Source organism: Enhydra lutris, unplaced genomic scaffold (genome assembly GCF_002288905.1).
Source record: "Enhydra lutris kenyoni isolate GAN:26980312 unplaced genomic scaffold, ASM228890v2 scaffoldscaffold94, whole genome shotgun sequence".
Lineage (NCBI taxonomy): Eukaryota > Metazoa > Chordata > Mammalia > Carnivora > Mustelidae > Enhydra > Enhydra lutris.
This window is the reverse complement of record NW_019154178.1, coordinates 47026-68596: the sequence shown is the minus strand read 5'-3', so window position 1 is coordinate 68596 and position 21571 is coordinate 47026. Positions and strand designations below refer to the sequence as shown.

General features: G+C 52.3%; 2 protein-coding genes across 3 annotated transcripts; both read left to right on the top strand.

Annotated features, from left to right (window-relative positions):
• The first annotated feature begins 231 nt into the window (after nt 1–231).
• LOC111138929 (protein S100-A15A-like) lies at nt 232–3563 on the top strand. Of its 2 annotated transcripts, none has more exons than XM_022490930.1 (3): nt 232–431; nt 880–1108; nt 3134–3563. In XM_022490930.1, exons 2-3 carry the CDS (start codon nt 962–964, stop codon nt 3308–3310), a joined length of 324 nt encoding a protein of 107 aa, XP_022346638.1. In that variant the 5' UTR covers nt 232–431; nt 880–961; the 3' UTR covers nt 3311–3563. The 2 variants fall into 2 exon arrangements, with proteins under 2 accessions (XP_022346638.1, XP_022346637.1); XM_022490929.1 differs by having other exon boundaries at nt 374–431; nt 898–1108.
• Nucleotides 3564–8586: 5023 nt separating this feature from the next.
• Nucleotides 8587–9965, top strand: LOC111139057 (S100 calcium binding protein A8). The gene is made up of 3 exons (XM_022491182.1): nt 8587–9045; nt 9478–9640; nt 9783–9965. The coding sequence occupies exons 2-3, from the start codon at nt 9500–9502 to the stop codon at nt 9909–9911; spliced, it is 270 nt and encodes an 89-aa protein (XP_022346890.1). The 5' UTR covers nt 8587–9045; nt 9478–9499; the 3' UTR covers nt 9912–9965.
• The last annotated feature ends 11606 nt before the right edge of the window (nt 9966–21571 follow it).

The window sequence follows — 21571 nt, the reverse complement described above, 5'->3', positions numbered from 1 at the left end:
GACGACCGCGCGTGGGGACCGGAGGCCGGGCGCGGCCGCTGAGGGAAGGCGCGGGAGGACCGGCTGCGTGTGTCCCCCCGCCCACGCCCCGGAGCCCGGGGGACCCTCTCGGAGGCGGACGTGGGCAGCGAGGCGCCCCGCGGTTCGGGGACGCCTCAGGTCAGGCTCGGAGGGAAGGCGGGTCCCTGAAACTGGTCGAGTTAATCGCAGGAAGCAAGTGTCTTGTGACGTCATCTCAGGAATGCGGTCAGGGCTCGGGGAGCTGCTGGAGAACCCGAAGGGTCAGGACGCGGGCAGCCTGGATGGGCAGGAGGTAGCACCTGCTGGCTGGGCCCCCGCTTGCCGCAGCGGCTCCTGCTGAGCACCGCGGCATCGCTAGGACGGGTCACAGGCCGGCACTGGATTCGGAGAGCCCTGTCCCCTCAGCCCAGGTCAGCACTTCCGAGAGCGGTGGAGGTGGGGGGCCGGTCCCAGGAAGCAGGGATGGGCGGCTGGCCTGTTTTGGGAACGCGTTCCCAGCATGGGTGTCCCAGAGGGTAATTGTGGTCCTCTAGCGGGTTTGAATCTGGCTCCGGATGGGTCACACCTCCTGAGGTCACTATGGGGGACTCCATTTGTGTCCTGCACCACGGAGTCCGCATTCTTCTCCTTCTTGATTTCTGGTGACTGTTACGTTGAGAGTAGGGTCTAGGGGCCGAGAGCACAGCCCGCGGTGTCCCGGGAGGGACAGGGCCCTGTCCTGCGTGCTTGCAGGGTTTGCAGGGGGGCGGAGGGAGTGCAGGGAGGGCACCTGGGACCCGGCGCGGGAAGGCGGGCAGAGCGAGAGGAAGCACCCATCTTCCCTGGGCTGGCCTGGCCAAGGTGCTGCTCTCCCTTCAGCTCCACCACTGTCCCCAGCGCTCCAGGGACACATCTCATCTCCAGAGCCACTTCCTGTCCCCGCCGGGGCCCAGCCGCCGTGATGCACACGCCCATGGAGGAATCCCTCTTCCAGATCATCGCCTGCTACCATCAGTACGCCGCCCGGGAGGGGGATGTGGAGACCCTGTCCTTGGAGGAGCTGAAGGCTCTGCTTATGGACAATGTACCCCACTTCATGGAGAGCCTGGTGGGTGGGGTCTGGGGTCAGGTGGGCATGAAGTGTAGGGTGGGTGGTGGGGTGGAAGCTGGTGGAGAGGGTAGAGGTATGGGGAGCCATCTCCCAGGAGATTTCCTCCTTAGGTGAGGAGAGGTGAGGGAGTTGAGAGGGCAGGGTCCCTGGCGGAGGGAGGGTGGATGTGGCCCAGCTTTATTTCTCCTCCTCCCTCTCCTGAAACTCCCTGCCGGCCCCACAGCAGCCCAGATGCGGTCGGTCCGTGAGACTTAGTCCCGACTCCAACCTGCTTATCCCTCTGCTCATCCAGTTTCCTGAGAGAACAGGTCCGAAGTCTCCCGTCTGGCCTCAGCCCCATTCAGTCAGCGATCCTGCCCCAAACCTGCCCTTTTAGCCCCAGGCCCCCTCTCCTGGGACTAGTACAAACCTCCCCGTCACCGTGCCTGGGTGAGGACAGTTTGGGCAGAAGCCAGGTAGGGGAGGAAACGTAGTGTTTCCTTCTAGCTGCTGTCCGAAGGGCCAGCAGAGGCTCTTGGATCAGCGCGGGAACTCGGAAACCTTGTCAGGCCTGCGCGTCTTCTCCCCGAGCAGGTCCTGTATTATCAGGCGCCTTGGGGGCTGCAAGATTGGCAGGGATGTCCGGGTTGCTGCCCTCTGCCCTCGGTGTCGTGCCTCAGAGGTCTCTGGACCGTCATCTCCAGAGGACTTCAGGTCCGGGCCCTGACTGGAGGCCACCACCTTCCAGAAGGAGCACTGCCTCCTTGGCATGTTCCCTTACCTACCTCTGGGAAACATCAGAGGAGGGTCTTGCCCTGGGTTTATTGGAGTAGTGTTGTGAGGGTCACAAAGGGGACTAGGGTAACTTTCTTTCCAGGGCCAACTACCTATACTGTGGGGCTGGGCAAGGACGGCCAGACCCTCTCACCTGGGGCTCCCAGCCCCGCCCAGGGAACAGGGCCTTCAGGGACAGACAGAAGCACAGGGCACGGGGCAGACAGCAGCCTGGGCCTGAGGTGGTGGGGGCGCTGAGCTGAGGGGAGCCAGGGAGAGCCCACCCATGCAGGAAGCTCCTGGGGCTCAGTTCAACCAGTTTAGCAGAGGAGATAAGATTAGGTGAGTTAGATGGTGGTGGGCGGTGGGGGGAATAGACATGCAAACCTGCCCACGGGGTAGGGCCCCACTCCAGGCCCCCCCAGCAACAACTCCGTTCCCCAGAGGCTTCCAGAGGACTCCACTCTGGGTCCCCACACCCACCGGCCAAATCCTGCCGGAACCAGCTCTGAGGCCCTGCCTGGGGCTCCTTCTCCTCCCTGGGCTGCCTGCTGAACCCCACCTTCCTTCCAGCTGTCCCTTCCATCTCAAGTGCTTTTGCTTCTCCCCACTAGCATTCCCGACCCACAGCCCTCCAGCCCGCCCACTCTGGGACGTGCTGGCCAGCCCCAGGACCCAGGACTTTGTCTTTCCCTCATGCAGCACTTTCCACAGGTGACACAGGCTCGGTGTCATAAACAATTCCTGGGCAGGTGCCACAGCATGCAGACATCTGATTCCCCTCCTTGGTTTCCCTGCAATAGTCCTGGAGATGCAGACATGAGGGGCAGGTGGGCCGTGCCCTGGGGAGCTCCCTGCGTGTAGGAGGGGGCACTGCCTTCCATCCTGAAGCCCCTGGGCCAGGCTATCGCTGCTGGGCAGCTTCCAGGGGAGCTGGGAAGACAGGCTTAAGCAGCCACCACTGGTGGTCGGGGGCGTCAGGAGGCCCGAGGCCACTCAGCGCAGCGCCGCAATGGCCGAGCAGCGGGCCAGTGGTGCCCAGGCCCCACAGTCCGCCCACACAGCCCCACGTGGAGCTGCAGAGGCCCCTATCCCCTCTGCTCGTCGGAGTGTGATGATGCCCCACGTGCTGTCCTGGCCTCCACCTGAGGGGGGTGGGGTGGGGTGGGGGGCGGCTGGGCCCTGCAGGATGGTGGGGGCACGGCCAATGGCTGTGGAGCGGGTGGGGGGGAGCGCCAGGCAGGCGTTGACCTCCGTGCCCCTCCCCAGGGCCGGAAGGAGCCCTACTACCTCTCGGAGTTGTTCCGGGCTGCGGACAAGAACAAGGACAAGCAGATCTGCTTCGACGAGTTCCTGTTTGTCCTGGGCCGGCTGCTGACGGACTACCACCTGCTGTACCACCGGCGGCTGTGCACCTGCTACTGCGCCCAGCACAGCCTGCACTAGGTAGAGAGGCGCCTGCCCAGGCGGCACTAGATAGAGAGGCGCCAGCCCAGTCTGCACCAGATAGAGACGCACCCGTCTGCCCGGCCCACACTGATAGAGATGCGCCCGCCCGCCCAGCCCGCAGGTGCTGCCCAGGAGTTGGAGCCGGAGCCACTGCAGAGCTCTGTCCCGCTTGTGGGCCTGTGCCTGAACGGGCACGCCCCTGTGCACACGTGTGTGCAATGTGCAGCTGTGAGGGAAGAGAATAAAGCCGTCCCACAAACATGCTGGGAATTCCTTGGTCATAGTTCTGGGTGTCTGCTGTGGGTCCAGAGAGGAGGTTGGCTGCTCCCTTGGGGGTCATCGCCTCCAGCCCCTGTCTGAGGGGGGAGACAGCCCCCAGCCTCCAGAGCTCCAGTCTGAGTGGGGGGGACTCTGTTCTCTTGGGGAACCGGCTCTCTGACAGGCCTCACTGGTACTGTTCTGACCTCTCATACACAATGGGACAGGAGCCAGGAGGGCAAAGGCACACTGTACAAGGCTCTCTGGGAGGGTCTCCTTGCTCTGGAGGAGTCCCAAGGAATCAGGGTAGGATGGGTGCAGAGGAGGAGTGGCGTGGGCCTGCGAAGGTGCCAGGCAGGACCGGAGGATGATGTGGGTAATTGGCATGGGCTGGGTGGCATTGGAGATGCTCTGAGAGCAAAGATTGTGAGGTGGGTTTCGAACGTGCTGAGTCAGAGACAGGGACTAGGGCAAAGGGCAACACGCCAGCCTGTAATGTGAAGAGACGTGAGTGGAACCTAGGCTACTGTCAATCAGGGAAGTCTTCCTGGAGGAGGGAAGGGTTGGGTCTGGGTTTTACTAATAAAGGCTGATGTGGGCATTATTCCACTCGGGGCTATTGTGACTCACCATCCAAGTCCTCCTATGGTCTCTGACCCCTCCCAACAGCGACCTGCCCCTGCCCATCTTTCTGTTTATTTTTCTCTCTCTCCCTGGGCATCCAGGGATCTGATGCAAAATCTCTCTGGGTCAGTCTGCTCTGCCTTTAGGCCCTGGGCAGGTTTCTTCTCAGAGGGTGGTCTGGGAATCCCTGTGCTCAGAGTACTGTGACAGCAATGAGGAGTTTTCCAAGAATGATGGGCAGTCACCATTGCCCCTGTGCCAGATACGGGGGGCTGGTGTCATTTACAGGACGTGGTTGGGTTCCCTCCCCGAGCTGGGTCTGTGTGCCACAGCAGGGCAGTGCTCTGTGGGCTGAACCGGGGCCTTTGTTTCTGGCCAGTCAAGCTCTGAAGCACCGTGTTGCCTCACGGCTCCTGGGCCGGGCCTGCCACTGATATCCTTTGCACACTTGCTGTCTGCCAGTGCCGACGCTCAGGACTCGGCTGGGCCCCAGCTGTCCCCCTCCCGACCTTCCTGCACGCTCCCTGGGGTCTGCACTGCCCCTCGGAGGTGCGTGTCCTGCTGTACCTGGGGTTTGGGCCCTGTGCTGCCTCCCATGGGCTTCTGAGTCACGACCAGAGGTGCAGACGGCTGGGTGAGCCACGCTGCCCACTTGGCCCAGGCCCAGGGGAGAGCCTTCTGGCCTGTCTCACCTGACTGCTGGGTTCCACAGACCTCTGCTTGCAAAGGGGCGGCTCAGCCTAGATCTCCTGCCCTTTCCCGGGGTGGGGGCAGCGGTTTCTGCACCGGCTCTAACCCTGTGTCCTCATTTCCTCAGCCTTGGGCACAGGGTTGGTTGGGCTATTGGGACACATACCCAGGACTGGACTCTTTCCTGTAGGTAGGAACAGGTTCCGTCCCCCTGGGTTGCCCCATGTCCGTCGGTCTGATTACAGGCTCTGCCTTTTCCCCTGAAGCATTTACCCAATTCTTGATGCCATCTTCTGCAAGGTCACTCAGCCGGCCCCCTGCTCTACCCGGTGGCCCAGGGGGAACATCTCCGGGGCAACTTTCAGGGTCTTGCTGGTCAGCAAGTTCTACTGATAAGCACGTGATGCTGGGAGGAGGTCATGGCTTCTGTCTGCCTTGGGTCTCCGCCACTGGACCTGGGGTCTTGTGTTCTTAATTTCTGGATAAAGAAAACTGTCTCCACTGGGACTGTTCTCAGGGGACTAGCTTCTAGGGAGATATCTCTTTCTCTCTTTATAAAAAAGATTTGTCAGAGAGAGGGAGAGAGAGCACAAGCAGGGGGAGCAGCAGAGGGAGAGGGAGAAGCAGGCTCCCTGCTAAGCAGGGGGCCCGTTGCGGGGCGCGATCTCAAGATCCTGGGATCATGACCTGAGCTGAAAGCAGATGCTTCACTGACTGAATGAACCACGTGTCCCAAGGGAGGCATCTCTTGAAGGGTCAGGGGTCTAGGATGACATCATCTACATCAATCTCATCCTCACCCCCACAAGACAGGTCAGCATGAGCCCCAACCCAGGCTCATGAACTAATCCTAAGGAGAGCCTCAGAAAAGCCACTTTGTTGTGTCTCTCTGTGGGCCTCAGTTCCTCGTCTGTAAAATGGGGATTATGATAGTACCTACCTCATAGTTTACAGAGCGTATTAAATGGGCTGACGTAGAAACAGCGCTTACAACAGTTCCTGGAACATGGTGGAAGCCCAACCAGTGTTATTTTGCTATTACTTGTTCTTATCATTGATTGTTGCTGCTGTTACTGTGTTTGCCAGGCACTGTGCTGGGTCCTGGGGAGACAGAGACGGGAGGTCTGGTCTGGGTCCTTGAGGGCTCACAGTCCGGCTGGACAGTTGCCAGAGGACATGCCCACCCAGCGCTCACCTCACTGGCACTGCACTGCCCCAAGTACTTCACACATTTTTGGGGGACACTTTTTATCCAAGTATAATACATAATAAGAAAAGTTCACAAATCATTTTTTTTTAAGATTTTATTTGTTTATTTGACAGACAGAGATTACAAGTAGGCAGAGAGGCAGGCTTTGTGGGGTGGGGAGGGAAGCAGACTCCCTGCTGAGCAGAGAGACCGATGTGGGCCTGGATCCCAGGACCCTGGGATCATGACCTGAGCTGAAGGCAGAGGCTTTAACCCACTGAGCCACCCAGGCACTCCATCATCAATATTTTTCATCTATTGTTAATCCTTACAATAACATATAAGGAGATTCCATTTATTTTTCAGGAGGAAGCATTTAAAAAATTAAAAAAAATTTTTTTTAAAGTATTATTTTTTTTTGTCAGAGAGAGAGAGAGAGAGAGAGTGTGTGCACAAGCAGGCAGAGTGGCAGGCAGAGGCAGAGAGAGAAGCAGGCTCCCCACCGAGCAAGGAGCCTGATGCGGGACTCCATCCCAGGACCCTAGGATCATGACCTGAGCCGAAGGCAGCAGCTTAACCCACTGAGCCACTCGGGCTTCCCAAAAAGTTTTAAATGTTTAATTGTTGCAAAATATGTATAATATAAGATTTACCACCTAAGTGTTCAGTTGTGTTAAGTATGTTCATGTTGTTGTGCAACCAATCTCCAGAGCGCTTTCATCTTGCAACTGACACCCTAGAGGCACTAAGTCTCCATTATCCCTCCTTCAGGCCCTAACACCCACCATTCTACTCTCTGTCTCTACGAATTTGCTACCCTAGGGATGTCATGTAAGTGGCATTAAAGCATACTTGTCTTTTTGTGACGGGTCTATTTCATGTAGCGTGATGGCCTCAAGGTTCATCCGTGTTGTAGCAAGTGTCCGAGCTTCCTTCCTCTTTGAGGTAGATAATATTCCATTATGTGAATATGCCGCATTTCGTTTATTCCTTCATCCTTGGATGGACACTTGGTTGGTTTCTCCATTTCATCTTCTGTGAATAATGCTGCTGTGAACACGGATGTATGAATCTCTTTGAGGCCCTGCTGTCAATTATTGTGGATGTAGACCCAGAAGGGGAATGACTGGGTCATATAGTAATTCTGTTTCTAACTTTTTGAGGAACCGCCACACTGTTTTCCACAGCAGTGGCACCATTTTACATTCCCACCAACAGTGTACAAGGGCCCCAATTTCTGCAACCCCCCAGCACTTGTCATTCTGTTTTTGTCGATAGCAGGCAATCGCATGAGTCTGAGGTGATATCTCATTGTGGTTTTGATTTGATTTCGTTAATGATTAGAGATGTGGAGCATCTTTTCATGTACTTATTTGCAGGTCCTCTTTGTTGAAATGTCTATTCAAGTCCTTTGCCCATTTTTCAATTGGGGTAATTTTGTGGTTGAGTCGTAGGTGTTCTTTATATGTTCTGGATACTAACCCATTATCAGATGTATGATTTACAAATATCTTCTCCCATTCTGTAGGTTGCAGGTAGACTCTATTTTTAATCTCTTTGTAATGATTGTGGTAACTAAGGCACAGAGAGGGTGATTGGCCCAAAGTCACACAGCTATAAAGTTAATGATACAATGAAACCTGAAGGGCTGTGGAAACATGGAGGAGAGGGAAGCTAATCCCATCTACTTCCTCCAGGAGGCGATGATGGCCTACGTCCTGGAGAGGCACAGGTTAATTATCTGCTGAATGCAGGAAGGAAGAGAGGAGAGCTTTCTCGGCAGAGTCATGTTCTTGTTGGGTCATGTTCTGGCTCATGATGCTTGGTGCCCTGACACATGTGCACTGGGAAGCTCTGGGTGAACTGCTTCACCTTCTTGGGCGTCAGCCTCCCTGGCTGCAGACTGGGTGGGTTCTGTGCACTGCCTTCCTGATAGGCATGTTATGAGGCTCTCTGTGTTTTGTAACGAAGAGAGATGCACCACAGACTTGAGCACTGGAAGCCAGTCAATATGAGTGGCATCTTGTTGGGGGACTTGTTCCTCCTGAAATCCTGGTGGAATTGGCCAACTCCTCTTCTTCCCTTGGGCACAGAGTACTTTTGACTTCTCCAAAGAACCCCTTCCCCCCAGCTGATCCCCATAGACTTGGGTTCCTCTTCAGCCCAGGCTTCTGGGGTCAGAGGCACACAATCACCCCAGGGAGGGCTCAAGGGTCCCTGCCATGTTTATGCAGCAACTCAGTGCCTCCTGCATGCACAGGGACCCCCAACCCAGCCTCCGTGTCCCGGGGTACCATACACCCCCAGCTTCCAGAGCAAGAGAGCTGGGAAGGGGTGTGGGCGGCAGGAGAGCCTGATAGACCAGCACACATCCTATGGAGTCCAACCACACAAACAAAAGCAATTGTAGAAACAGGCCAGCTTTCTCTACTAAAATCCAGCAGCTAGTACAAGTCTTCTTAACCTTTTAGGGGTCTTTGCACCCTTCCAGGAATCTGACGAAAGCTGTGCAGAAAAGTGCTTATTTACACAAATGCTCAAAATGATGCTTTCTGCTCCCGCTCCATTTCAGATATGACAGACAGCCATACATGGGGTCAGTAGCAGCAACAGTAAGGAGGGCTCAAGAGTGGGCATCCTGGCTGGCCAAGCCAGATGATGCCAGTGGCTCTCCAAAGCAGTCTTCCCTGTGGCCTCTTCCTGGTTTCTCCTGCTGGGCACTACTGCCTGGCAGATGCCTTCCTCTTTCCGCTTTTCCTGCTCCCCCATGTTCCATCAGAAATTTTCGCTCTGTGCAGTGATTTCCCCATTCACCTGGTTGGGAAACCAGAGGCTGTGGCAACTTGGGAAGGGAGGGGCTCTCTCGGCATGGCCCAGAGTCCTGGCAGCGGGCCAAAGCCCGGCCTGTTATAAAAGGGAGCGGACACTGAGCCCTGCACATCTTCTGCCAACTCAGTTTCGGGGAGACCTGGTAAGTAAGACTGCTTCATCTGCCCCATGCTTTGGGGCTGGGCCCCCACGGGGAGGGCCAGACGTGGAGCAGAGAAGGGGAGAGAAAGCTCAGGGAGGTCTGGAGCAAGACCCAGAGCTCCTGGAGGATGTCAGTGAGACAGGGATAAAAGAGCCAGGTCCTCTGGCACTGTTGGTTGGTTGAGGACGCAGGGAGAGAAGGCAGGCACCGTGTGTGTGTGTGTGTGTGTGTGTGTGTGTGTGTGTGTGTACCCTCCCCCTCCCATACCCCTTCCCATCACAGCCACAGCCACCCACTGGGTTTAGTTATTTGAATGGTGCAGGCCAGGAAAAGGCCCTTACTTGGGGTATTGAGTTTCCCTTCAGTCTTCACTCTGCTGGGGGCAGAGGCACTGTCCCCATCTTGGGATTCCCAATGTGCTCCCTGTTCCAGGTGGGGCAGACTCTTAGGCACCATGCTGACAGAACTGGAGAGTGCCATGAACTGCCTCATTGACGTTTACCACAAGTACTCCCTGGAGAAGGGGAACTACCATGCCCTCTACAGGGATGACTTGAAGAAATTGTTAGAGACAGAATGCCCTCGGTACCTGAAGGTGAGGAGGGGCTGGGTGTGGGCAGGGTTCTCTGGCTGACAAGTCCCAGGCCCCTGGTCCCCAGGGCCACCCTGTGTAGGCAGCCCCGCCTAGGCTCTTCCGAGGTCTTCACACTCCGCTACTTTCTCCTTCATCTTGACAGAAAAAGGATGCAGATACCTGGTTCAAAGAGTTGGATATCAATAGTGATGGCGCAATTAACTTCGAGGAGTTCCTCATACTCGTGATAAAGGTGGGCGTGGCCAGCCACGAAGACATTCACCGGGAGTAGCAGAGCCCTAGGCCCTGGGGCTATCCCTGCCAAATAATAAAGTCGTTGTTGATACCTCAGGCCTTGTTTGCTGTCTTGCCTTTATCTTGCCAATGTTGTTTCCAGGGGGTGGAGGGAGGAAAGCCCTGAGAAAGGAAAACCTCCATTATCCTTGCTCCAGCTGGCAAACTCGTCTGGTTTCCTCCCCACCTTCTCCTCAAACTAGTCCCTTCTCTTCCAGTCCCATCACATGGAGGCTCGGTTCTAGGACTTAAGAGTTTGAAAACACCCAGGACACTGTAGTCGATGATTTTCCTGCTTGTTCCCAAATGAGAGATATGGGAACAGAGTGGTGTAGGGAAAACTCACATTGCTTTCTTCCTTTTTTTTTAAAAAGATTTTTTTTTTTTTTAAATTTTAGAGAGAGAGAGAAAGCACACAGTGGGATGGGCTGAGGGACAGGAGGAGAGTCTCAAGCACATTCCAGGTGCCGAGTGTGGAGCCCTACGTGGGGCTTGACGTCATGATTTGGAGATCATGACCTGAGCCAAAACCAAGAGTCAGATGCTTGACGGACTGAGTCACTTAGGTACCCCTCACACTGGGCACTAAAGTTTAGTTTAGAGCAAAATGTCTTATATGTGACTCTCGGGAAGTTAGGGAGATAACTAAGTAGATGTGCAAGTGTGAGGGAGAGAGATGGATTCTGTGTGTGGTGAGGCCACAGGTGGGTGTCCAGAGTCCAGCATTAAGTAATCCTAACAGCCCCCCAGGTCCCACACTTGTAATTTCTCCTGAGATTTTGGAAGCTTTCCGTCTCGTTCTGGATTCAGCCACCCAATGTGATGAAATAAGAAAGGCATAGGCAAATGGGTCACTCAAGTCACAGAAGAGGGCACTGAAATGCTACCCTGGGTGGTGAATCCTCTGCTTATCCATGATCACCCCCTGATCTTCACTCTGGTAGAGTGGGAAGGCCAGCGATGAAAGGGGCACCTCTCACCAGTATCCACCCCCAAGCTGAGTTTCCAGGCTACTATGCCTTGGGAAATTTTCTGTTATGCCCACTTAGGTGATGGGGTAGAGGTGCTAGTGATGGAGATGGGGCTCGGGAGCTGTCACCAGAATCTGTAAACCAGAGTTCTTAACTTGGTCTATTGCGCATCTCTGAAACGGAGCTGGAGCTGAAAGCGGGTCCCTGTGCATGCGGGAGTCACTGAATTGTTGCATAAACATGGCAGGGACGCTTGAGCCCTCCCTGGGGTGATTGTGTGCCTCTGACCCCAGAAGCCTGAGATCAGCTGTGGGGAAGGGGTTCTTTGGAGAAGTCAGAAGTACTCTGTGCCCAAGGGGAGAAGAGGAGGTGGCTAATTCCCCCAAGATTTCAGGGGGAACAAGTACCCCCTCCCCCAACAAGATGCCACTCAGATTGACTGGCTTCCAGTGGTCAAGATTACTCACTGTAGATCATTGGGCTTTTTGTTTGTAGTAGACTTTAATCACATAACAGAGCAATCAAGTAGGAAAAGATAATGGCTTAAACCCTTATCCATCAACCAAAGCTTTAGTTACTAGTCAGTTTTATTATCAGCTAACATATTGGAGAAATTTTTGGGCAGCCAGCAAATAATTAAGATTGGGGCCTAAGGAGCCCTTGTTTACTGTTGTTGGTGGGACTGCAAAGTGGTGCAGCCACTGTGGAAAACAATATGGAGGTTCCTCTAAAATAAAAAATAAAAATACCTTATGATCCAGTAATTCCACTACTGAGTAGTTATCCAAAGACAACTGAAACACTAATTCAGAAAGATACATGCACCCCTGTGTTTACTACACCATTATTTATAGTGGCCAAGAAATGGGAGCAGCCCAAGGGTCCACTGATAGATGAACAGGTAAAGAAGACGTGGTCTATGTATACAACGGAAGACCACTCAGCCATGAAATCAATGTGATCTTGACGTTTGCAACAACGGGTGTTATGCTGAATGGTATAAGTCAGACATAGACGAATACCATCCGATTTCATCTAAAAACAAAACAAATGAACAAACAGAAAGCAGAAATAGACCCATAAATACCAAGAGCAAACTGATGGCTGCTAGAGAGGAACAGGGTTGGGGGGTGGACAAAATGGGTAAAGGGGAGTGGGAGAAACAGGCTTCTAGTTACGGAATGAAGAAGTCATCAGAATAAACGTCACAGCAGAGGGATATAGTAATGGTACTGGAATAGCAGCATATGGTGACAACTGGTAGCCTCACTTCTTTTTTCTTTTAAGAGATTTTATTTATTTATTTGGGAGAGCGAGTGAGTGCGAGAACGAGCAAACATAAGCAGGGTGAGGGTCAGAGGGAGAAGCAGGTTCTCTACTGAGCAGGGAGCCCAATGCAGGCTTGATCCGGGGACTCCAGGATCATGACCTGAGCCGAAGGCAGATGCTTAATGATTTGAGCACCCCAGGAGCCTGAGGCAGCTACACTTCTGAGCACAACATAACATGTTGAATCTCCATGCTGTACATGTGAAACTAACGTAACATTGTGTGTCATAATTTAAAAAACTAAGAGATTGGGACCTAGAATGGGATGGGGGAATCTACCATCAAACATGGAGATGGGCTTAGGCTGGGCAAGTGGAAAGCTCAGGGACCAGATTGCTGCCTTCTCAATTTTCCTGAAGGACAGCTTTATCCGCCCCCAAAGCAAGTGCTCCCATTTGTTGGGAGCGTGAACACACTGTCTGCATTGCAGAAACGGAGATGATGCTGGTTCTGAGGGGTACTTTAAAGGTGAGCTGCTGGCCCAAATGTGGTCCAGGTAGAAGAGGATGAGAAAGGTTTACAGATTCAACAAGCCATACCCAGGCCTCACTCAGCATTTAGGAAATGTCATGGGAGAGTGCTCCGAAGGGGAGAGCAATCCAGTTTGTCTCTCAGTTATCCAGTGATGGTGGTGGTGTGCGTGTGTGTTTCTTGAGTCAGGGTGGAGTCGTGTACCCCAGTGCCTTTGATTCTCCTTGAAAATGCACTTTTGGGCTTGCTATTAGTGGGTCCTTTGGGCAGAGATTTACCATTATTAATTGTTTGTCTTTATTGGAAAACCCAATGAGTCTACTTTCTTTGAGCCAGCTTGGAGACACCATGGAGAAGGTGGCTCAGGGTGCCCTCTGGAGTTTCACTATAAATGATGGTCCACTGGCTGTGAAGAATTGCATTGACATGGGGCTGTCAACAGTTGATACCCAAACTCATGGTTGGGCAAGGGAGGTGGCTCAGCTGGCACTGGCAGCCTGGAGAAAGAGGTGGGGATGAGGGAGGTAGCCCTTGGAAGCTTGTAACTTATAAACAGACTGTGCCCATTACAGGAACCACTGGGCAGGTGTGCCCATTACAGGAACCACAGAGTCAGACAGGGCTTGTAGCCCAGAGCAAGGTGATTTGGTTTCCTGTTTCCCCAGCTACAAAAGAAGAACAAGGCAGCGGGAAGTTGAGAAAAAAGTTGTTCAGCAGGAAACCTCATGCAACGTTTGAGTCCACCAGGGAGAACTTGGCTCACCAATTGAGGCAGATCCGGCCGCTGAGATTTCCGGGGCTGTAAGGATGACCTGTCTAAAATCTGCTTCTCCACCCAGGCTCCTGACTTCAGCCAAGTTCCTCATGTTTGTGACCAAAGTCCTAAAGTGCATGGAGAGGATGTGAAGTTGGGCAGTTGGTATAAGCATTTGAACAAAAGAGCTTATTCCAATGGAAGAGGCTTCCCATGTGTCTCTCCACTTGGGAGCCACAATCAGTCAGGCCGGGTCTATCTACCAGCCTATTCTCTGGTCCCCTGAACTGGGAATGCAGCCTAAATTCAAATGGGCTGAAAAAGGCAGGGAAAGCTACCAACAATTACTGGGTTGCTGCTGGGTGTCAGTATGAAAGGAAAAATAATCATCTTGAACCCAGAAGAAGACAAAATGGTGGTTGCCTACATCTTTGATCTCATGCTACAGTCTGTCTAGAATAGAAGCAAGTCCTCGTGACTTCTTGTTCTTTTGGGAAATGTAACACGGTTGGCACAGTGTATTTGAATAACGAGTCAGAAAGGGTACAGCTTGATGTGGTGATAGGATTTCATAGGCTTGTAGAGATGTTAAGCCTCTAACTGTCATGGTGTTTTCACCCCGTTGGAAGTCGAGTCTTTTCTCTCACTTAAGAGTCTTACTTGGGCATTCCTTTCCTGACCATATAGATCCTTGAGTACTCTTCAAATCAGCTTTAAAAAATCTATGCCGACTCTCTCAGTAATGAGTTAAAACAAGAATTTTGACTTGTGCCCACTATGTTTGTTGATAATTTTGCTTTTTAGCACTAGACTTTATGATAGTTGATCTTATTTCTCATTACAGTCTTATGAGAAAGGGAAGTACTATTTCCATTTTACATATGAGGAGATTCAGAGAACTTAAGAACATTGATACAATTTATTAATCTGGCAAGTGGCAGAGGTAGGGTCGGATCCCTGTCTCCAGAAGAGGATCCTTGGTTAATACTCCAGAACGCTCTCTTCTAGTGGGTTTCCATCCTGAGTGGGCACAGGGCAACCCCTCCTCTGTTTGTGGACTTTTTGTCCTCATCCGCTACAGGGTCTCTGCCATCCAGGGGTGAGTAGCAAAGCACGGCAGATGCTAGAATGAGTCTGTCATTTGGGCCCCTCTCCTCTGTCCAGGACATCACCAGGCATGCCTCAGAAACTGACTTACTGTGGGTTTTTTCCTGGTGTGAGCAATCCTCCAGACATCAATAGAATAAGAAGATTGGCATCTTGATTTCCCTAAGCTCTTAGGGGTTGTTTCAGTGACAACTCTCCCTTCTTCCTGAGTTGGCAGCCTTCCTTCCAGTCTTAAGAGCTGTGGAAATTCCCATGTGAATAATTCTCTGATTTGCAAAACTGAGGTCTGAACTGGCTGCTCAGGTCAGGGCGTAGACCTGAAGTAACTCTCTTTTTTTCTTTTTTTTTTAAAGATTTTATTTATTTATTTGACAGACAGAAATCACAAGTAGGCAGAGAGGCAGGCAGAGAGGAGGGGGAGGCAGCCTTCCTGCTGAGCAGAGCGCCGGATACGGGCTTTTTTTTAAAAAAGATTTTATTTATTTATTTGTCAGAGAGAGAGAGGGAGAGAGAGCAAGCACAGGCAGACAGAATGGCAGGCAGAGGCAGAGGGAGAAGCAGGCTCCCTGATGAGCAAGGAGCCCGATGTGGGACTCGATCCCAGGACGCCGGGATCATGACCTGAGCCGAAGGCAGCTGCTTAACCAACTGAGCCACCCAGGCGTCCCGGGATACGGGCTTTGATCCCAGGACCCTGAGATCATGACCTGAGCCCAAGGCAGAGGCTTTAACCCACTGAGCCACCCAGGTGCGCCGACCTATAGTAACTCTTTGCAGTGGTCTGTAGCCCCTCTTCTCTGTGGGCAGGAGCCTTCTCCCCTTCCTCATGAACAGGCCTAGTTTACAGGTGAACCTAGTCCCATATGGAGGCCCCTCTCCAACCTAGCCCCATGGGCCCCTCTCCATCCCATATAGAGGGCCCTCTCCAATGTAGCCCCAGCAAAGCCTCCATCCAGTTCAGCTTCCTCAGCATTGTGTTTTGCTATGGCATGTTTTTTAACCGTGTGCTTTCTAGAGCAAAATATCTGACCAAAACAGGCAGCTCTGGGTTTTTCTTCTGCTTTGGTCCTAGGACCCTCCATGATAAAATGTGTGTATTAAGACCAAATCATTAATATCAACCTTAATGGAAAAATATTAGATATTTCCCTTTAATGACAGAAGGGAGACAGGATGACCCTGTTTCCACTTTTTTTTTTTTAAGATTTTATTTATTTATTTGACAGAGATCACAAGTAGGCAGAGAGGCAGGCAGAGAGAGAGGGGGAGGCAGGATCCCCACTAAGCAGAGAGCCTGATGTGGGGCTTGATCCCAGGACCCTGGGATCATGACCTGAGCCGAAGGCAGAAGCTTTAACCCACTGAGCCACCCAGGCGCCCCCCTGTTTCCACTTCTATTGAATAATTGTATCAGAAGCCCTAGCCAGCGTTATAAGACAAGAAAACAAATGAGAAGGGGCGTGAAGGCTGGAGGCACAGGCTACGTGAAGTAAATGAACCCTTTGCAGAGCACTCTCGATTCTGCATTTCGTTGCCTCCTCCATTTCTCCTTCTGAATAACTGCTACTCTTGTAGAATTTTTAGCCATGTCCCCCCAGCCAAGCGGGACTTGGTGCTTCCCTGAGACTACCAGTGTCACTACCAGAAAGCACACTCACGGGGCGCCTGGGTGGCTCAGTGGGTTAGGCCGCTGCCTTCGGCTCAGGTCATGATCTCAGAGTCCTGGGATCGAGCCCCGCATCTGGCTCTCTGCTCTCTAGGGGAGCGTGCTTCCTCCTCTCTCTCTGCCTGCCTCTCTGCCTGCTTGTGATCTCTCTGTCAAATAAATAAATAAAATCTTAAAAAAAAAAAAAAAGAAAGCACACTCACTTGCTGGCATGTTTTAGTTCTCTCTGCATGCTTGACAGCCTTCTCCGCGTCTGGATCTGAAACCCCCAGGCTGGGAGCAGGGCAGGTGGGGCCAGACGCCAGGACCCTGGAGACATTTCTACCCTTGCATCCCCTCCTCTAGGAAAAGGTTCAGAAATTTAGAAATTCAGTCTGAGGTTGGAACCGGAAGATTAATTTCTGATGCATTTTCCTTTTCTGTTATGTGTCCTGGGTCACAGAGAGAATTAACCTTTGAACAAATTCAAAAAACACTTTTCTTGGGGCGCATGGATGGCTCAGTGGGTTAAGCCTCTGCCTTCGGTGCAGGTCGTGATCTCAGGGTCCTGGGTTCTAGCCCCATATCAGGTTCTCTGCTTGGCGTGAAGCCTGCTTCCACCTCTCTCTCTGCCTGCCCCTCTGCCTACTTGTGATCTCTGTGTGTCAAATAAATAAATAAATAAATCTTTAAAAAAAAACACAAAAAACACCTTTCTTGCCCTCTTTTTCCTTGAGTATTTTGCAAACCACTGTGCTGTCCAAGGGTTTGATTAAAAAAAGAAAAAGAAAAAAGAACAGAAAGAAAAAGAAGTAGTGTGCCTTGCTGAAAACCAGTTCACATTGCGGGGGTGGGGCCCCAGGAACCCTACGGGGAACCTGCGTGAGGTGCGGGTTTCCTGCCGCCTCCTGAGGGCAGTAATTGCTTGCACGGACCCCAACATCGGCTCTGTCTGGGTTCCCACTCGGTCTGGTGGAGTCCCTGATGGGCCTGGCTGGCCTGGGGGTGGACAGCTGCTGGTACAGTCTCTGAGCCAGTAGTATGGGATTCACACATAGTGCAAGTCTTTACCCACACTGTCTCATCCATAAGTCGAGGACTTCCCCAGTTCTGGGGCTCCCGCAGGCTGGGAAGGGACGGCCCTTGATTCCTGCTGAGGGACCCCTCTTTCTTCTTCTCCTTGTTCTCTGAAGTACGATGCAGCCTGAGGGAGTGGAGACCTCTACTGACTTCCTTTTGGATGGCCTTCCCCTAGCATTTTTGCAGGTGTGGGAGGAGGAAGCCCTCCTATTAACTAAGTTGAACCCTTGTGGGAGGGGGAGCTGCACACTCTCATCTCCAGGTACGTGAGCCTTAGTCTCCGGAATGCTCAAGGCAGATTCACAGAATGGGCTCAGGGCACCAGGAAATGGCCATCTTCTCCACCGGTAAGGTGAAAGGATGGCCACTTTATTTTTTCAAGGCCCTCAGAGGTTGTCTCATAAATAGCACCTTCTCAGACCTTCAGAGCTTTAGAAGTTCTGACTGGATTGATGTTCTGAATGGACCTCAAGTCCCAGCGTGGCGTCCTGGCCTGTACAGGGCCCTTGGCTGCTTTTTCAAGTGAAGTGTGTCCCTCTGTCTTTTCTGTCTTGCAATGGACCACAGCCTTCTCCTGCCCTTCTGGAACTGGCCCTCAGTGCTGAGCCCTTTGTGAAGGCTTGGCTCCCCATGACTGGGCCTGGGCGAGCCTGCCTCGTGTTCTGTTGGGTTTTCTCCACATGAAGCCCTTGAAGGTCCTGCAGGGTGTCTCATGACCTCCTTCATTTCTCCTCTTCTCTGATGTCTGCCACTCTTACAACTTTCAGCTTGGTTCCCAACTAGGAGAGCCTATTCCTGGGGCACCTGGCACCTCACTGCCCCACCACTCGCCCCAGAGGCTTGCTTGGAGTCACAGGGGCCCTTTATTCCTGGCACCACCTCCCCACAGGCCCTGTGGGCCAGCCTGTCCTCCAGGGAGATGTGATCACTCCGGTACCTCAGCTGGGCTCTCCGAGGGTTAGAATTTGCCACTTTCCTTCTCTGCTCTCTGGACTACTTTGCCAGTCCACAGGTGCTTGTCCAGGGGCCTAAGAGCATCCTGTAGACTCACAGGTGTTTGTGTTCTATTTTGGGTTATAAGGAACGTAGATGCTTCATGTAGCCGTTGGCGTATTTCAAAAGGGTCTGGCAGGGAGTAGCAGAGGGAGGGAGAGAAAGCCACATAAGAACGAGCAGCCCACAGTCCTCGTGGGGAGGTGGGAGTCGGGTCACAGTTGCCGAAGACAAGCAGCTCTCTCTCACAGCTGGACTGTGGTTAACCACACGGTATGTGGACTCCAGCGTTTCTTGAGAGGGTAGGTCCAATGCTAAGTGTTCTTACCACAAAAACCAAAACTAAGACAAAGGGACACAAGAAAACTTCAGGTGATGGATGTGTCTATTCCCTGCCTGTGGTCACGGTGTCATGGGTGTGTGCACACGTCCGAGCTCAGCAAACTGCACACGTTAAATATGTGCACTTTGGGGCCTCAATTATGCTTCAGTAAAGGTGTAGAATAATGGAGTTATTTCACCTGAAAAGGAAAAAAGAAAGGCAGCATGGACCTTGGACAGACGCCCCCACCAGATTTCCAGCCAGGGTCAGAGCCTCGTCCCAGTATCAGCCATTTAATTCTGGAGGAGAAGTAGCCCGTGATGTCGGGTAGACTGAATGTGTGGGTTTCCAAACTCTGGCTGTGACATCATTCCTCCCTTCAGGATAAAAATACCATCACATGTATTCTTTTCCCTGTCAGTTGTTTAGTTTCTCCTCCGGTGGCTTCCCCTACCCTGGAAATGTCCCAACACCCCAGGGGCATCCTTCCTTCCTCATTGGGACCTGTTCTGCTTCAACAAGCTGAGGGGGTAGGGGCTGGGGTCTCACTCAGTTGTTCCCCTAGGGCAGGTCCTTCTCATGGCTCTAAGGTGGGGCAGCTGAAGCCGGCCTCGCTGTTTTAGGGATGAACCCAGCCCACGGCTGCCTTGGTGCACTGCAGGGGTGGGCTGGGTCCACTTCCAGGCCTCAGTGGTGCCCATGTGGGGCCCTGGAGCTCTGTAGTTCCTTTCAGTTCATGTTGCCATGGTAACTGGGCTAACGCAAACCGTGCAGGGGAGTCTGGGTTCTGGAGGCCTCCTTAACCTCTCTTCCTTGGTCGTGGTCATCCTTGTTCAACCTGGAACCCCTTTCTAACTGCCGATTTTGGGGATTATGATGGGAAAATGGGGGAAGGTATAGAGGAATTGGTGTCTCCCTGAAAACCCTGGGATCCTTTTTAAAAATTGACCCAGGGATTAGCTTTGCCTCTTAGAGCCACTTAGGCAGATGTCTCCCTCCTTCCCCTGTACACTCAGAAGATCTTTTGTGAACTGACACTCCGCTTGCCAAAACTGAGGATAAAGGTAGAAACTTACTTGTTCAAACAAACACACACACTAATTTGAAAAGATACACGTATCCTGTGTTTATTGCAAATAGCACTATTTACAATAGACAAGACATGGAAGCAGCCTAAGTTTCCAGTGACAGGTGAACAGATCAATAAGATGTGGTATATATTTATAATGAATGTTATCCAGCCATGAAAAGGAATGAAATCTTGCCATTTGTGACCACATGGGTGGGCCTAGAGGGTCTTACGCTAAATGAAACTAGTCAGACTGAGCAGGATAAACACCTTGTAAATACAAGAGCTCACTCGTATGTGGGAGCTAAAAAACAAAACAAATGAAGAAGGGAACAAAAGCAGAAACAGTTTGTAAACAGAGAGAAGACACTGTGTTACCAGAGGGGGTGGGTGAGCTCAGCGATGGGGAAGGGTGAGGCGCAAACATGCAGTTACAGGATAAAGAAGTCAGGGGATGACAGGCACTGCAAGGGCACAGGGTCAGTAAGCCACAGGTGGTAACTCCTGTCACCGTGGTGGACTCTGTGATGTACAGAACGGGGGAAGCTCTGTGCGGTGCAGCCCAAACCCAGTTCAATTAAAACTTAAAACTTGCCAGACTCCCACCCCTGACCTCCAGTAGGCAACTGTGCAAAAGGTATGAGACAAATCCCTGAAGTAGAAATGTAAGGAAAAATGTTATCATATAATAAAAATAATTTCTAATTAAAACAAAAAGGAGCAACACCCCTGTTTCCCTGGTGCTCTTGTCTCTCTTTCCAGGGAGGCTGCTTGGACTCTGAGTCCCCCCAGGATGAGCCCCGGGGCGCTAGGCTGTGCTGCCCCGCTCCCGCTGCTGGCCCTGTGCCCGCTGATACGAGGGAGGCAAGGGAGGTGTTCGCCAGGGTCCCTTCTTCCCTCGTCGGCTCAGAGGCTCGAGCCTGTTGGGTCCATGGTCAAAGGAGCGAGACTGATACAAAGCGAAGGTCAAGCAAAGCTTTATTTTGCACCAAGCATCGAGAATCAAACTGACCGGCCAGGGCCGTCTCTTGCAAAGAGGTGACCTCTCTCTGCCTTACGGACTAGCTTTTAAGGGCAAAGGCTGTGTGGTTGGGCCTGGCCACACACAGGTGACCAATGAGACTGTAACACAGAGGAAGCTGCACAGTCCTGCTAGGTCACACATAAGTGACCAATTGAATCACAGTTCACCCTATAGTAGATATTTGAACCAGCCTATCACCTCGGTCAGAATGGGCACCCAAAAGGCACCCAAAGGGCGGGGCCCACACTCCTTGGTAGCTAGGGAGAAAGTATGCGCCCCCACTGATTGGATACCTCCATGTGGCCTGATCCACCCTTGTATCTGGGCTTTGTTATGTGGGACTGGTTTTCCAGACTTGTTTTTTTTTTTTTTTTTTTTTTAAGATTTTTTTTTTTTATTTTACAGAGAGAGATCACAAGTAGACAGAGAGGCAGGCAGAGAGAGAGAGAGAGAGAGGGAAGCAGGCTCCCTGCCGAGCAGAGAGCCCGACGCGGGACTCGATCCCAGGACCCTGAGATCATGACCTGAGCCGAAGGCAGCGGCTTAACCCACTGAGCCACCCAGGCGCCCCACCAGACTTGTTTTTAAGTAAGTCCCCTGAAGGGGTGGGCAGGGACAGTTTAAGTTTTACTGTATAAACAACGTCATTGTTTAACCTCATGGAATCTCTCTGGCTAAATAGGCCCTTACAGAGCCCACAGAAGACTCTCTCCCCATCTCTGGGGATGGCACCCCTTTAGACCCAGAGTGTCCCATCCTTTCAAGTAATGGCACTTTTTTTTTTTTTAAATTTTCAGCTTAACAGTATTCATTGTTTTTGCACCGCACCCAGTGCTCCATGCAATACGTGCCCTCTCCAATACCCACCACCTGGTTCCCCCAACCTCCCAACC

Excerpts from the sequence above, each read along its gene's own strand:
- LOC111138929 (XM_022490930.1), top strand. The coding sequence starts at position 962 with ATGCACACGCCCATGGAGGAATCCCTCTTCCAGATCATCGCCTGCTAC. Across the intron at positions 1,109-3,133 it reads CCCACTTCATGGAGAGCCTG|GGCCGGAAGGAGCCCTACTA; the intron begins GTGGGTGGGGTC and ends GCCCCTCCCCAG.
- LOC111139057 (XM_022491182.1), top strand. The coding sequence starts at position 9,500 with ATGCTGACAGAACTGGAGAGTGCCATGAACTGCCTCATTGACGTTTAC. Across the intron at positions 9,641-9,782 it reads AATGCCCTCGGTACCTGAAG|AAAAAGGATGCAGATACCTG; the intron begins GTGAGGAGGGGC and ends TCATCTTGACAG.